General features: G+C 37.4%; 1 protein-coding gene across 1 annotated transcript in view; it reads left to right on the forward strand.

The window, feature by feature from the left end:
• Positions 1–1193, forward strand: part of ZNF385B (zinc finger protein 385B) — a 485706-nt gene extending 484513 nt beyond the window's left edge. The window contains exon 9 of the mRNA XM_042780392.1: positions 975–1193. Within this exon, the coding sequence (XP_042636326.1) occupies positions 975–1193 (219 nt within the window). The remainder of the gene's footprint in view (positions 1–974) is intronic.
• Positions 1194–14647: the final 13454 nt, after the last annotated feature.

The raw sequence follows: 14647 nt of genomic DNA on the forward strand, positions 1-14647 counted from the left end.
TTCTCAGTATGTGTGCTGTTTTCAGTTTCTTTGCAAAAATACCTAGGAGCTCCAGCAATAGATGTTATATAAATACCCAGATGGAGGGATTTCACCATCTCCCTGGGACTCAGCCCAGTGTGGAGCTCAGGCTGAGGAGGAAACTGCAATTGGCCAATTGGAGCCAATGATGAGATTACCTCCCAGCTTCTCCCAAATCCTCCATCTGATGCTGCCAGCAGGTGTTACCTGCACTAAGCAAATCCAGCTTGCAAAACTCCTCCTGATTGCAAACGGGGAAATTAGGATTGATTTTTTTTTTTTTTTCCTTCACAAAAAGATTTTACCTTAGGATTCTTTAAATAGAGAATGTCCCTAGTTCATTTACAATCTTTCTAGAAATTTGGTTTAGCTGCAACTCTTCAAGGACTACTCTTCAGTGTCAAATAAGAGAGGTAATCTAACTATGTCTCATGACTCTTCATGGGTCCTTAATGTCCTGAAACCCAGTTACCTGACTTCAGCGCACCTTATCTAAGTTAAGTGAAGGGTCACACATATTCTCCCAACACATCTCTCTCAAGGTGCATTGTAGGTTAAGATATGTCAGAATTTTGATGGAACCCCATGCCTAAACAGGAAACTTTCTATATATATGTGTGTGTGTGTGTGTGTGTGTGTGTGTGTGTGTATTTCTTTTTTCATGCTGAGCAACAGCATAAAATAGCATTAGTACCTATTCAGAGAGGCTTTCCTATGCTCTAGTGCCCAGGGGCAAAGACCACCAGAAAAGAGCTGACATGGAAACCAATCAAAAGTAAAGCTGTGCCAAGAGCTGTTGAAACCAGCTTTGTGAAAATATTCATCTTTTCACTTTTGAGTATAAAAATTTTTTAAATATAAGACTTCTTAATATTGGTGTTTTACTAATCAAAATCTGTGCTGTTGTTATTGGAAATATCCCCATCCCATTTGTGGTTTTCTCCCTCCATTAGGCAAAACTTGCATTCCAGAAAGATATGATGAAGCCATTGGCCCCAGCCTTCCTGTCCTCACCCCTGGCAGCAGCGGCGGCAGCATCCTCTGCACTGTCACTGCCTCCCCGTCCATCTGCCTCGCTCTTCCAGGCTCCAGCCATACCTCCAGCTCTCCTGAGGCCGGGCCACGGGCCCATCAGGGCCACTCCTGCCTCTATCCTCTTTGCTCCATACTAATGTCTGTGAGCTCCAAGACAGTTGAAGCCAGTAGGAAAGTTAAAAAGGAAAGCCAAAATGACTCAGCAATTTAAGCATTTTGTGTTGCCACGCCCCTACCCACCCACAAAATGTAGCATCTCACCCCTAACCCCAGCTCCAAAGAAAAGCAAATACTAGATTCAAGAGTGCTTCATGGACTGCAACTATAATTTAGAGTTCTGAGCAGCACAGGCTATACCCCCTACCCCTACCCATCCCCCATCTGCTTAATTCAATTTATGTATCTGAGATATTTTGTTTCTTGAGAACGTATTGCTCAAAAAAGGTAAAAAAAAAAAAAAAAAAAAAATTCTCTAAAATTATTCCCATGGGTGTGATCTGGCTTAGAAACAATATGGAATATTTTCCTGACAGACTTGAAAATTAGGGTCTTCCTCACATGTCTGTAAATAATTCTGGAATCCAACTGGGTATATTCTAGTGCGGAACAAAAAATAGATGAACACAAGTGCTCACTTGTGGATACCATCTTACCAATGGATCACCGTGTTTTCTTTTTGGTGTACTATTGTTGACAGGGATTGTGTACTGTTTTAGACCCAAGTACTGTTGTATCCTGTGTCGTACTAGATTGTATCTCTTGTCTGAATTAAACATTTTTTGTTGCTGTGTAAATGTTAGGAAGCAAAATAGCTTTGAATTTTCTCTTCAAGAGAACAAAAGGTAAAGTAATGTATTTTCTTTATTTCACATTTACTTGGAGATATTTAAAAGAAATAGAAAGCCATATAACATAGCTATAATTACTACCTGTTTGCTATTTTTGTTTAATTTATTTTGTAGCTTCCTCACTGGTTTGAGTTGCTAAGCAAATGTATACAAACAGAAAAAGAGCTTCCTAAATTGCACATTTTTGCACCTCTTGTGCATTCTGCAAGAAAGCAATGAATCCATATATTTCTACATAATTATCTTCTTCGTTTTTAACTTGTTCTCATTTGTAATGATGCTACATAATTTTGTGGCTCCCTAATGCAATAATGTACAGAAGATACAAAACAATTTATAATTGAACAACTTGTCTTTCTGTTCACTAACTATCTTGCAGGTTTTGTCCCCATGCCCCCCTTTCTAAGCTGATATCAATAAGACTGGAATGTTTGTGATATCAGGGGCAAGAGGTATCATAAAACAACAAAATAGAGTGAACTCTTCTAGAGCATCTATATCTGCAATCTGTAAATGGTAAAATGTCTGTGTATTTTTTTAAATGTATCTTTTCAATAAAAGTACAAAATATAAAACTCTGTATTTCCAAAGTTACTTTCTCCTGAGACACCTCCAATTTGAAATCATCTGATGAAAGATTTTCAGTCGGCACAAAGATTGCTTCTTACATATTTAGCATTTTCAGCTCTTATTTGCAGCATATTCATTTGTCATGTTTATTCATTACTGTTCACAGCATCTGCATGAGGTGAGACTTGACTGCTATTTTCCCTCTGAATCTTTAAGAAGTTGGGTCAAAGTTGTGAGTTTTGCCAAAATCATGGTGGCAGACTGCTAAAAATTTGTGACTCCAATGTTTTAAACTTGCAATAAGTTCCTAGCTCCTCTTTCAGTGGTGTCTATGGTATTTATGATCTCTTTTTAGAGAATCTTACTGCACTACTCTTTCTTTGCCTTCTCTAATCAGCCCACCCTTTTTTTCTTCCATTTCATTCTACTACATTTTCAGCCTGCAGTTCAACATGTCACTGTTCAAGTTATAATAAAGTGCTCCAAAACTCAAGGGCTTAAATGACAACCATGTAATTATGTCACGATTTCATGGGTAAGACGTTCATTCCAGCAGGGCTTGGCCAGGCTATTTTCCTCTTTCACATGGCATCAACAGAGTTCCTTGAATGATATTTAGCTGGGGGATGAGTTGGTCTAGAAAAACCAAGATGACGTCACTCTCATGTCAACCTGGATGGAAATGCCTGGAAGGCTAGGTTCTCCTGGAACTTCCACCAGATGACCTACACATGATCTTTCCTGTATTGTGATCTCAGGCAGTTACACAGCAGCTCACCACTCCCAGATAACATGTTTCAAGAGGCCTGGGTAGAAATCAAAAAGTTTCTAATGAAAGTATCCTGAAAGTCCTAGCACATCACTTATGCTGTACTTTGTGGATCAAGCATGTCACTAAAGCCAACTCAGATTCAGGAGAAAGGAAATTAAGCTCCATCTCTCAGTGTGAGAAATAGCAAAGAATTTGCCACCATCTTTAATCTACCATACTGTATCAGAGTTTTGAGAAGAGTAAGGGCATGACAGATGCCATTTCTTCCCACCCAAAGCCCAAACCTTGTCTGTCTTTAAAAATTGGACGAAATGGAGTAAAGGTAGGAATTACATTCTCATGTCTAAAAACGTCAGGCCAATGGATGACATTAAAGCTGTGATGCATGGTGACACACTTCCTATTTGGGCCTTGTTGCCCTTAATGTTCTGGGTTTAGAGTCAGGGTAGTTTTAGAGCCTATTAGGATTACAATTTGACATTCAAAATTTGGAGTTTTAAAAACCTGGCTCATTTGAACTCTAACCAAAACTGATTTCCTAAAATGTGATTGGACATTCAGACATGGCTTGTAGATGTGCTCTTAAGGAATGTGTGTCAGTTTAACACTTTGGAGAAACTCTTATTTTTATGGACTTCATGGTAGTTACTTTGATTTATCTTGCATTATACCAACCTCATTACTTCAGTCCTCAAAAAATTGTTAAATGTCCATATTAAAATAGACCCAAGAATTTACTGATTAGATTTATGGAGTTAATATTTTAATTATCACCTCAGGGAGGAATCACAAAAGTATGGCAATTAATTAAAATGCATGCCTCCCAAAGATGCCATGAATAATTTCATACTATATTTTAGAAGACACTATGGAACAGATATCATCCACCCTGATTCTGAGGTACTGTGGTTGTTAAGGTTGTGTATCAGCTTGACTGGGCCTGGTTTTGAGTGGCTGGGCAGCTGGATGTAGTTAATGCCTGTGGAGACTTATAATCAACTTCATGGCGGGATCTGCTGTGAGCAGCCGAGTAGCTGTTTTAGGGATACAATCTCCTTCCAGTATGTAAGAAGACACTTTGAGAAAGGTCTCTAGCTTCCTGGCACATTTGGATCCTGTGTTTGGCCAAGCCATCGTGGAATGGCCTGCCATGTTGCTTGATAATCTTGGGACTGTGTCACTTTCCTTGTCGACCTAGAGTTTGTCAGCCTCAGCAGCCAGCAGCTGCTTGAGTGAAGAGATGCCTCCAGCTCCAGTGGGCTGGGAACAAGAAACAGAGCTGAAGCCAAAGGTCAAGGGGCCTTTACCCAGCCCCTAGAGCTGGCACTTTGAACTTGGACTTCTACCTTCCAAACCTGTAAGAGAATAAATAAAGCCATCCTTTTGTGGTATTTTTGTTAAGAGTGCCGCTAGAGAACCTAAACATGTACACAGTGGGTCAACCCTGATGGGATATACATATTTGAACTGATAGCCTTTCCTACCCCATTTCTAATGGGAAAAGACTACCACTCTACCTTTCCACTTATTGTGAAAGTTAAATAGAAAATGTGCTTTCTCTGACATGCTTCAGCTCTGTGGGATCTGAAACCTGGTCTCAGATAGGGTTGTCAGATAAAATACAAAACACCCAGTTCAATGTACATTTCAGATAAACAGCAGATTTGTTAGTGTTACCATAATATTACACATGACATAAGCATATCCCATAAGTATGTAATATTTGGGACATACTTAACACTAAAAAAAAAAAAAGTCTTCATTCTTAAGTTCTAAATCTGACACCCCTCGTGTCAGGAGCATTCCTCTTCATCTTAAGCACCATGACACTACAGGAGAGCAGCAGCTTCTTAGGTATTAAAAACTAAATGAGTTTGTTAAAGGCGTGGTATGAAATATACTCACAAATAAGCAGAAGAAGGAATATTAAGTAAAAGTCAATGGTATATTGACATTGAAGAGGGGACTATGTAGTTACAGATACCTCTTAAAGCTTCACTGCTAGCTGTTTAACTAAAACAATTATAAGAGAAATAACAAAATTTTCATTTGTGCTCTGCACCACACACACCATCCTTGATCTGTTCCTTTTCTTGCCTAAAAGAATTCTGATTTTCAGATGTAAAAATGGATATGGTAATGTAGAATTTTTGCCCTCAGAACATGCTTTAAAGAGAACCCTGCTATTGTTAATGTAGGTGAGAAAAAGAACCAAGGGGAAATCCCATGGGGGTGGTGCAAGGTGGGAGGAGAGAATGCTGATCAGGTGGAAATCCTGTTGTGCTAAGATTCCCAAAGGGATTTTTAAAAGGGTCACTGAGGAGATTAAGTTTGGGGATCTAGTTGGGAAATGAGCATGGGAAGAGTTCAAGAGGGGATGGGAGAGTTGGATGGGGGTTCTTTGATAGATAAGGATTAAGTCCTCATCAAGACACACCTTACATAAGCACTAACACCTTCAGGATATCATGCGTGGTAAAGTGGAGGGTCAACGAAGAAGGGGAAGGCTCTAAACAAGATTGTTTGACACAGTGGCTGCAATGATGGTCTCAGATGAAGCAAGAACCATGAGGCTGGCACAGGACTGGGCAGTGTTTCGTTCTGCTGTGCATTGGGTCGCTATGAGTCAGAGACGACTCGACAGCACCTAACAACAACACCTTCAGGTAACAGGCAAAAGGTTTTCATTTCTCCTCTGCAGGTCAACTGTGTGGATTCTGGTCTCTCTTTACAGAGTCTGTTCCATCCAATCCTTGTTTTGTTAATATGATGATGGCCCTCAAGATATGACATATCCTCTTTGGGAGAACATCAGTTTCGGGTATCTTAGGAGCTGATGTGATGAAGAGCTGTGTATAGTACTAGCACTTCTTTTGCAATCACTTCAAGAACAAATACCCCCAGGGGATGCTTATCTTTACCTCCTTCCTTTCAACAAGTAATTAGCTCTGTGGGGAAATTCATCAGGGACTTGACAGGGCAGGTTCTCTGCAGCTACAGAATGTAAACTGTAGGGTATTGCTCTGATTTCCTTGGCTAAAATTTCTAAAGCCAGAGTGACGATTTAACTATTCTTCTACTTTTAGCAGTGTTCAAAACTTATCAAAACCTTGGCTGTCAAATAGGATTCTTGTGATTGCAATGAGAAAATCTTCATGTCATATTATTCATTTAAAGAATTGGCCATGCTTGCTATTAAATATCTGCTTTTCATTTATAGGAGCCTTGGTGGAGCAGTGGGTAGATGCTCTGCTGTTAACCAAAAGTTAGTGGTTTGAACCCACTGACCTCTCCATTGGGGAAAGATGTGTCATTGTGCTACTGTAAAGATTTACAGCCTTGGAAACCCTGTAAGGCAGTTCTACCCAGCCCAACAGGCCCCCTGTGAGTCAGAATTGAATCGATTCCAATTGTTTGTTTGTTTGTTTGTTTTCATTTATATTACAGGAAAAAAAAGTAAAATTAGGATAGAGAAGAATTTTAAAAATAATAAATAATTTGAACTCAACCTGAATTCAAGTCCTGGACATGTCATATGCACATTAGTTCTTTCATTTTATGCCAGAAAGTGATTTGATGCCATGTCCCTGTATATCTGGTTTTCACATATATGAAGCAGACATAAAGGTATCCAACTCAAAGGTGATTCTGAGAAGGAAATAAAATAAAATGTGGCAATGTTTTGTAAGTTACAGCATGTTGTTGTTGTTAGGTGCTGCTGAGTCGGCTCCAACTCATAGCAACCCTATATAAAATTTCAGAGTAAATACTTTTTAATAAAAAATTAATAGTTTTTCTCATTTTAAGTTTCGAAATTTTAAGTAAGACTCTCTCACATTAGGTAATTTTCAGTCTTTAGTGCTCACCTTGACTCAGATTTAAAAATATATATCTTCATGGAAAAGAAATAGAAAATGCATTAAGTTTATTTTCCTGTTGTCAAAGGTAAAATTCAAATAGAAGTAACATTGAGATAAAGCAAATTAAAAAGTATTTTGCATATCACAACTATGTTTGCGCTTTATAAGTCTTATATTCCATATAAAAACTCAAACTGAACTCACTGTCATTGAGTCGATTGCAACTCATAGTGACCCCTATTGGGTTTCCAAGGCTATAAATCTGGTGCATTTGGTGGGTTCGAACCACAGACCATTTGGTTAGCAGCCAAATACCTTAACCACTACACCACCAGGGCTCCTAATATTCCATATAAGAAAAACAAAATTTCCAGTCATAAAAAGTAAATATATTCTGTATATTCTAAAACAGCAAAATTTCTGTTATAAAAAAACCAAAAAAAATTTGATGTAAATTTTTAAAATAGAACAACACAGAGGGTTGAAACATATAAGACAAACTAAGAAAAGTATTTTCAATTCCCATGATATATAAAGCTTCATATTCTTATTATACAAAGAACTCATGTAAAAATGGGCATGGACAAAACTCTTTTAAAAACACAAAGACAATCCAATAGAAAAACAGGAAAGTAATAAAAGACAAAATACATAAAAATTCCTAATGTGAAGATACTCTCCTCATTAAAAATCCAAAATAATACAAACAAAAATATGCATTTTTTTGTACAGCATATTGACAACATTTTACAAATTTTCTAAACCTTGTATTAGGGGAAATGGAGACATTCATGCACTATTGATAGTAATAAAAATTACTTCAATTTTTCTGGAAGGATAGTTGGTCCCATATATCCTCATACCAGTTATTCATAGCTTTTGGCTCAGAAATTCCAGGGCTTTATCCTAAGACATTAACTACATAAGGGTAAAAAGATTTATGCACAAATGTGTTTCATAATAATTAAAAAATATTCATCCAAAGGGAATAGGAAGCTTAATATGCAGTGGGAAATAGCATAACCACTAAAAATGATGACATAGTTGTCTAATTGTTGGCATGAAAAGATATCCATGATATGTGTCCAAATGGAAGAAATAAAAGATTACAGAACATGTTGAATATGATTTCATACCTGTTAAATTTTAGAAACTATACCAGTATGCATAAATGTTTGCATAGAGAGATGTCTGATAAAAGTGGTTATCCTGGCTGATAAAAGTGGTTACCCCTGGGTAGTAGATTTACATATGGTTTTATATTTTACTTACAGTTTTTGGTAATAGTTTAAATTTTTTACAGTGAACACATGTCAATGCTTCAAAATCATGTAAATATAATCATTATCATCAACACAGATGAGCTCTACTCTATAATAACAGAGACTGTTTCAAAGAATTCCCAGTAATTATAATTGAAAAGTAAATGTATAAGAAATGTCAAATAACTATAGTAATTTGCAAAAATAAAAGCAAGGGAAGAGTTTTAACATTATTCCAGATGTTTTTCAGTCTTGAGAAAGACTATTTCCCTGACATGATTAGAAACTGTAAAAAAAAAAAAAAAAAAATTACTTTGAAAAAAGGAAAATGCAGTTTGCTTAAATAATATAAATAGCACCTTCACTCTTAGTGTCTCTTATATAGATTCTTCTCAGCACTCTCCTATGGTTGGAGCTTTTTTACTACCCAGCCTGTGCACTATCCTTTATGACTGAAAACGAATTCTTCTCAGGAATTTTGCAACTAGCATGTAGATTCATGTGGCTGGATTAAAAAACAACAAATAAGACATTATGCCTATTTATTCTAGGAATTAAGGAGCCCAAAAGGTCAGAATTTGAAAACTTGGAACCCACTCAGAGGGTCCTTGGGAAAAAAAAAGCTAGACCATCTTCTCCCATAAAGATTACAGCCTAGGAAACCCAATGGGGCAGTTCTACTCTGTCATAAAAGGCCACTATGAGTAGGAATCGATTCAATGGCACACAACAACAAAAACAAGGGAAAATACATTTGCCTTTCACTGTTGATTGAACCCATCAGCCACTCCTAGGAAGGAAGACTGGGCAATCTACTTTTGTAGAGATACAGCCTCAGAAACCCAAGGAGGGGTCATTATGAGTAGGAACTGACTCAATGGCAGTGAGTTTTGTTTTTTTTTTTTTTTTTTTGGTTGGTTGAAAGCATAATTTTACTATAAATATATATTTTGGTAAATAGGACACTAACTGAAAAAAAAGCAGCTTTTTCATTATATGAGATGACCACCATATAGGCATATTTGTCTGTTATTTTATTTTCTACAGTTTAAGTAGTGAGAAAGAATCACAGGTGAAAAGATCAGAGACTTTGTAAGTGCAAACAGGTGGCAGAATTTCCTTAATAAGCTGCTGACAGCATTTAACCTACAAGGACTAGAAAGTTCAAATGATAAGAGAATGATGCAAACACAAACTCTCTTCATCAAGGAGTCACAATCTCATTCAGACACCCTCCCTAAGAGAATTCACTATTTGAATGGCAATAATTGTTTCACTTTCCACTAAATATAAACACAAGGCATGTATGGAACTGAACATTAAAATCAAAGCTTGCATGATAAATAGGAAAAAAAACCCTCTAGTGAAGAAACACTTTGCATTTTGATTCCGGTGCTCCAAGATAAAGATCAGTAGACTCCTTGCAGTGCTTCCTAATGGTAATCATGATGGTAATTGAGGCTTTCCTGAGATGCAGCATCACTGCAGACAGCTGGTAGCCAAGTTCACTGCCTTCCTTAGAACAGGACTTCCTGAAAACAAAAGACTAGCTTTTATGTTTCAAAATTTGCAACATGGCTGAACCCATTGTAAATCAACTGAGCAATTAAACACTGACATTAATTTTGGAAACAGACCACCAAGCAAGAATGAAAAGTTTGCACTAGTCTCAGGCCAGAAAGCAGGGCCTTTGTAATAAATGTGCATGCTTTGCTTTGTCTACAGGCAAAACACTTGAACTGACTGCACTGATTGGATTCACAAAGAATAGTATGTAGAAGAATCACCCGAAATGTTCCTTAAGATACATATTCCAGGCCACCAGCCACAGAGATTCTTATCTAGGGAGGTAGGAGTTGGGCCCAGAAATCTGCATCCTGAAATGCAGAGGAAACAGATATCCTCTACTTTAAGACGAAAAATGAGAGCCACCACTCATCTGTCAGTTTGTCATACTGTGGTATCTTGTGTGTTGCTGTGATGCTGGAAGTTATGTCACTGGTATTTCAAATTTTAGCAGGGTCACCCGTAGTGACAGTTTTCAGCAGTTTCCAGACTAAGACAGACTGGGAAAAGGGACCAGTAGTCTACTTCAAAAAAAGATTGGTCAGTGAAAACCTTATGATTAGGAGTGGAACATTGTCTGATATAGTCTCAAGAAGATGAGACTCAAAATATGCTTAAGGATCTCTGGTAGTGTAGTGGTTAAGACATTTGTCCACTAACCAAAAGCTTGGTGGTTTGAACCATTCAGACACTCCCTGAAAGGAAAATGAGGCAGTCTGCTTCTGTAAAGATTTACAGCCTTGGAAACCCAAGTTTCTAGGTGTAAGAATCAACTTGATGGCAGTAACTCAAAAATACAATGACAAAAGAGCTGCTACCTCAAAGTAGAGTCAGTCTTACTAATTGACATTACTCAAAATGAGAAGAAACAGCTACAAGCATCCATTAATAATTGGACCATGGACTGTACAAAGTATGAATCTAGGAAAATTGGAAGTTGTCAAAAATACAATGGAATGCATGAAGATCAATATCTTAGGTATCAATGAGCTGAAATGGACTGGCATTGACCATTTTAAATTGGACAATCATATGGTCTTCTATGCTAGCAATGACAAACTGAAGGTGAATGGCATCACACTCATTATCAAAAAGAACATTTCAAGATCTATCCCAAAGTACAACACTGTCAGTTGTTAAGATAATATCCATATATCTACAAGGAAGACCAGTTAAAACAAGTGTTACTCAAATTTATGCACCAACCATTAATGCCAAACATGAAGAAATTAAAGACTTTTGCCAATTTGTGCAGTCTGAAATTGATCAAACATGCGACCAAGATGCAATGAAAACTACTAGTGATTGGAATGTGAAAGTTGGAAACAAGAAGGATTTGTCGTTGGAAAACATGGCCTTGGTGATAGAAACAACACTAGAGATTACATGATAGAATTTTGCAAGACCAACAAATAATTCATTGCAGAACCTTTTAAACAACATGAAAAGCCACACCATATGGAATACTCTGAAATCAAATTAACTACAGTTGTGGAAAGAGACTACATTTATGGAGAAATTGAAACAAGTCCATGAAAGTCAAAGCACAACCTTGAGGATATTCCATCTGAATTTAGAGACCATCTTAAGCATAGATTTGATGCATTGAAAACTAATAACCAGCAACCAGATGAATTGTTGGATAACATCAAAGATATCACACATGAAAAAAGCAACAGGTTATTAAATAGACAAGAAAGACGGAAATGGATGTCAGAAGAGACTCTGAAATTTGCTCTTAAATGTAGGGTAGCTAAAGCAAAAGGAAGAAATGATGGCATGAAAGAGTTGAACAGAAGATTTCAAAGGGTAGCTCAAGAAGACAAAATAAAGTATTACAAAGCAATGTGCAAGAAAAAAAGCAATGTGCAAGAAAAAAAGCAATGTGCAAAGACCTGTTGTTGTTGTTGTTATTTGCCGTCGAGTCGGTCCCGACTCATAGCGACCCCTCCTTACTACGGAAGTAGGATTGCCCAACCTTCCTTCCGAGGAGTGGCTGGTGGGTTTGAACCGCCAGCCTTCTGGTTAGCAGTCAAGTGCCTTAGGCACTATGCTACCAGAGCTCCCGTGCAAAGACCTAGACTTAGAAAACCAATTGAGAAAAATACATTCAGCATTCCTCAAGCTGAAAAAACTGGAGAATATCCAAGCCTCAAGTTGCAATATTTAAGGATTCTATGGAAAAAATGTTGAGACACAGGAAGCATCAAAATAAGATGGAAGGAATACACAGTCATTGTAACAAAAAGAATTGCTCAAAATTCACCCATTTCAGGAGGTAGCATGTGATCAAGAACTGAAGGTACTGAAGGAAGAAGTCCGATCTGCACTGAAGGCGTTGGTGAAAACCAAAGCTTCAGGAATTGACAGAGTACCAATTGAAATGTTGCAACAAATAGATGCAACACTGGGAGTTCTCACTTTGTATGGCAAGAAATTTGGAAGACAGCTCTGGCCAACCAACAGGAACAGATCCATACTTGTGCCCATTCCAAACAAATGTAATCCAACACAAAATGGAAATTACTGAAAAATACCATTAATATCACACATAAGCAAAATTTTGCTGTAGATAATTCAAAATTATTTGCAGTAGTACAGAGGACTGCCAGAAATTCAAGCCAGATTCAGAAAAGGATGTGTAATGAGTGATAGCATTGCTGATGTCAGATGGATCTTGGCTAAAAGCAGAGAATACCAGAAAAATCTCTGGTATTTATCTCTGTTTTATTGATTATGCTAAGGCATGTGACTTTAAGGATCATAAGAAATTATAGATAACATTACAAAGAAAAGGAACTCTAGAACACTTAATTGTGCTCCTGAGAAACCTGTACACAGACCAAGAGACAGTCATTCCAACAGACTGAGGGGATACTACTTGGTTTAAAGTCAGGGTTGGATCTTTTCACTGTCCTTATTCAGTCTCTATGCTGAGCAAATAATCCCAGAAGCTGAACTATATGAAGAACGCGGCATCACGATTGGAGGAAGATTCATTAGCAAACTGTGATATGCAGATAACACAACTTTGCTTTTGAAACCAAAGAGGACTTGAAGCACTTGCTGACAAAGATCAAAGACTTCAGCCTTCAGTATAAATTGCACCTCAATAAAAAAAGGAAAAAAAAAAATCCTTACAACTGGATCAATAAGCAAAATCATGATAAATGGAGTAAATACTGAAATCAAGGATTTTACTTGGATCCTCAATCAATGCCCATGGAAGCAGCAGTCAAGAAATCAAGTGATGTATTGGAAAAACTGCTGCAAAACATGTCTTGAAAGTGTTAAAACTCAAACATGTTCCTTTGAGGAGTAAGGTGCACCTGACTCAAGCCATGGTATTTTGAGTTGCCTCATATGCATGTGAGAGCTGGACAACATATAAGAAAAAGTGCAGAAGAATGGATGCATTTGAATTGTGGTATTGGCACAAAGTATTGAATATATCATGAACTGCCAGAGGAACAAATACATCTATCTTAGAAGTACAACAGATTGTTCCTTAGAACCATGTACTAACATGTACTTTGGAAATTTTATCAGGAGGGACCAGTCCCTTCAGAAAGACATCATATTTGGTAAAGTAGAAGGTCAGAGAAAAAGAGGAAGACCATCAATGAGATGGACTGACACAGTGGCTGCAGTGATGGGCTCAAGCCCATAAAGATTGTGAAGATGGCGCAGGACCAGGTAGTATCTTGTTCTGCTGTACCTAGGATCACGATGAGTTGGAACTGACTCAAGGGCACCCAACAACAACAGAAACAAAAGAAAAGAGATTTTAGGTGCTTCATGAAAGATTTTCCCCGTATTATTGCCATTGACAATACCGACTTGACAACATTTAACAATATAACAACAAACCAATGTCATCGAGTTGAATCCAACTCATTTAAACTGGTAGCAATTCTAGGAAAGTATGAAAAAGATCACTGAGGGTAGCTTTCAAAGTAAGGTCTCTAGAATTTAGTCCACTATTTTTATGGACTAGGAAAAGTATGTAAAGATACAATAATACTCCAGAAAGCATTGCAAGAAACCTCTCTATACCATGATTCCAATTTCAAAATTATTGCTGTTATTAGTTGCCATCAAGTTGATTCTGACTCATTGCAACCCCATGTGTACAGAGTAGAAGTACTCCACAGGGTTTCTAAGGCTGTGACTTTTCAGAAATGAATTGCCAGGTCTGTCTTCTGAGGCATCATGGGTGGGTTTGAAGAAACTTTTGGCTAGTAATCAAGTGCTTAATCATTTACACCACCCAGGGACTTCAATTTAATAATAAACCTACTTTATTACAAAAATGTTTACAATAATGATTTATAACTCAAGGGATGAGATGTACAACATAAACTAATTTTTTTATATACATGAAGCTTAGTTTCTTCAGAAGCACATTTCTTTCTGTGTTATTTAAACTTTTTAATGAAATCTGTATGTTTCCTAGCACTGCAGGAACACATCACAAATTGGGTGGCTTATAAGAATGGAAATTTATTATCTCACAGTTCTGGAGGCTAGCAGTCCAAATTCAGAATGTCAGCAGAACCATGTTATTCCTGAAGGCTCTAGGAGAAGATCCTTTCTTGTCTCTCCTGGCTTCTGGTAGCCCCAGACATGCATTGGCTTGAAGCTACAGCGTAACTCCATCATCACATTGCCATTTTCCTTCTATCTGTCTCTCTGTGTCTCTTCTTTATTTTA

This window comes from Orycteropus afer, unplaced genomic scaffold (assembly GCF_000298275.1).
Source record: "Orycteropus afer afer isolate SDZICR_OR568_19922 unplaced genomic scaffold, OryAfe1.0 scaffold00001, whole genome shotgun sequence".
Lineage (NCBI taxonomy): Eukaryota > Metazoa > Chordata > Mammalia > Tubulidentata > Orycteropodidae > Orycteropus > Orycteropus afer.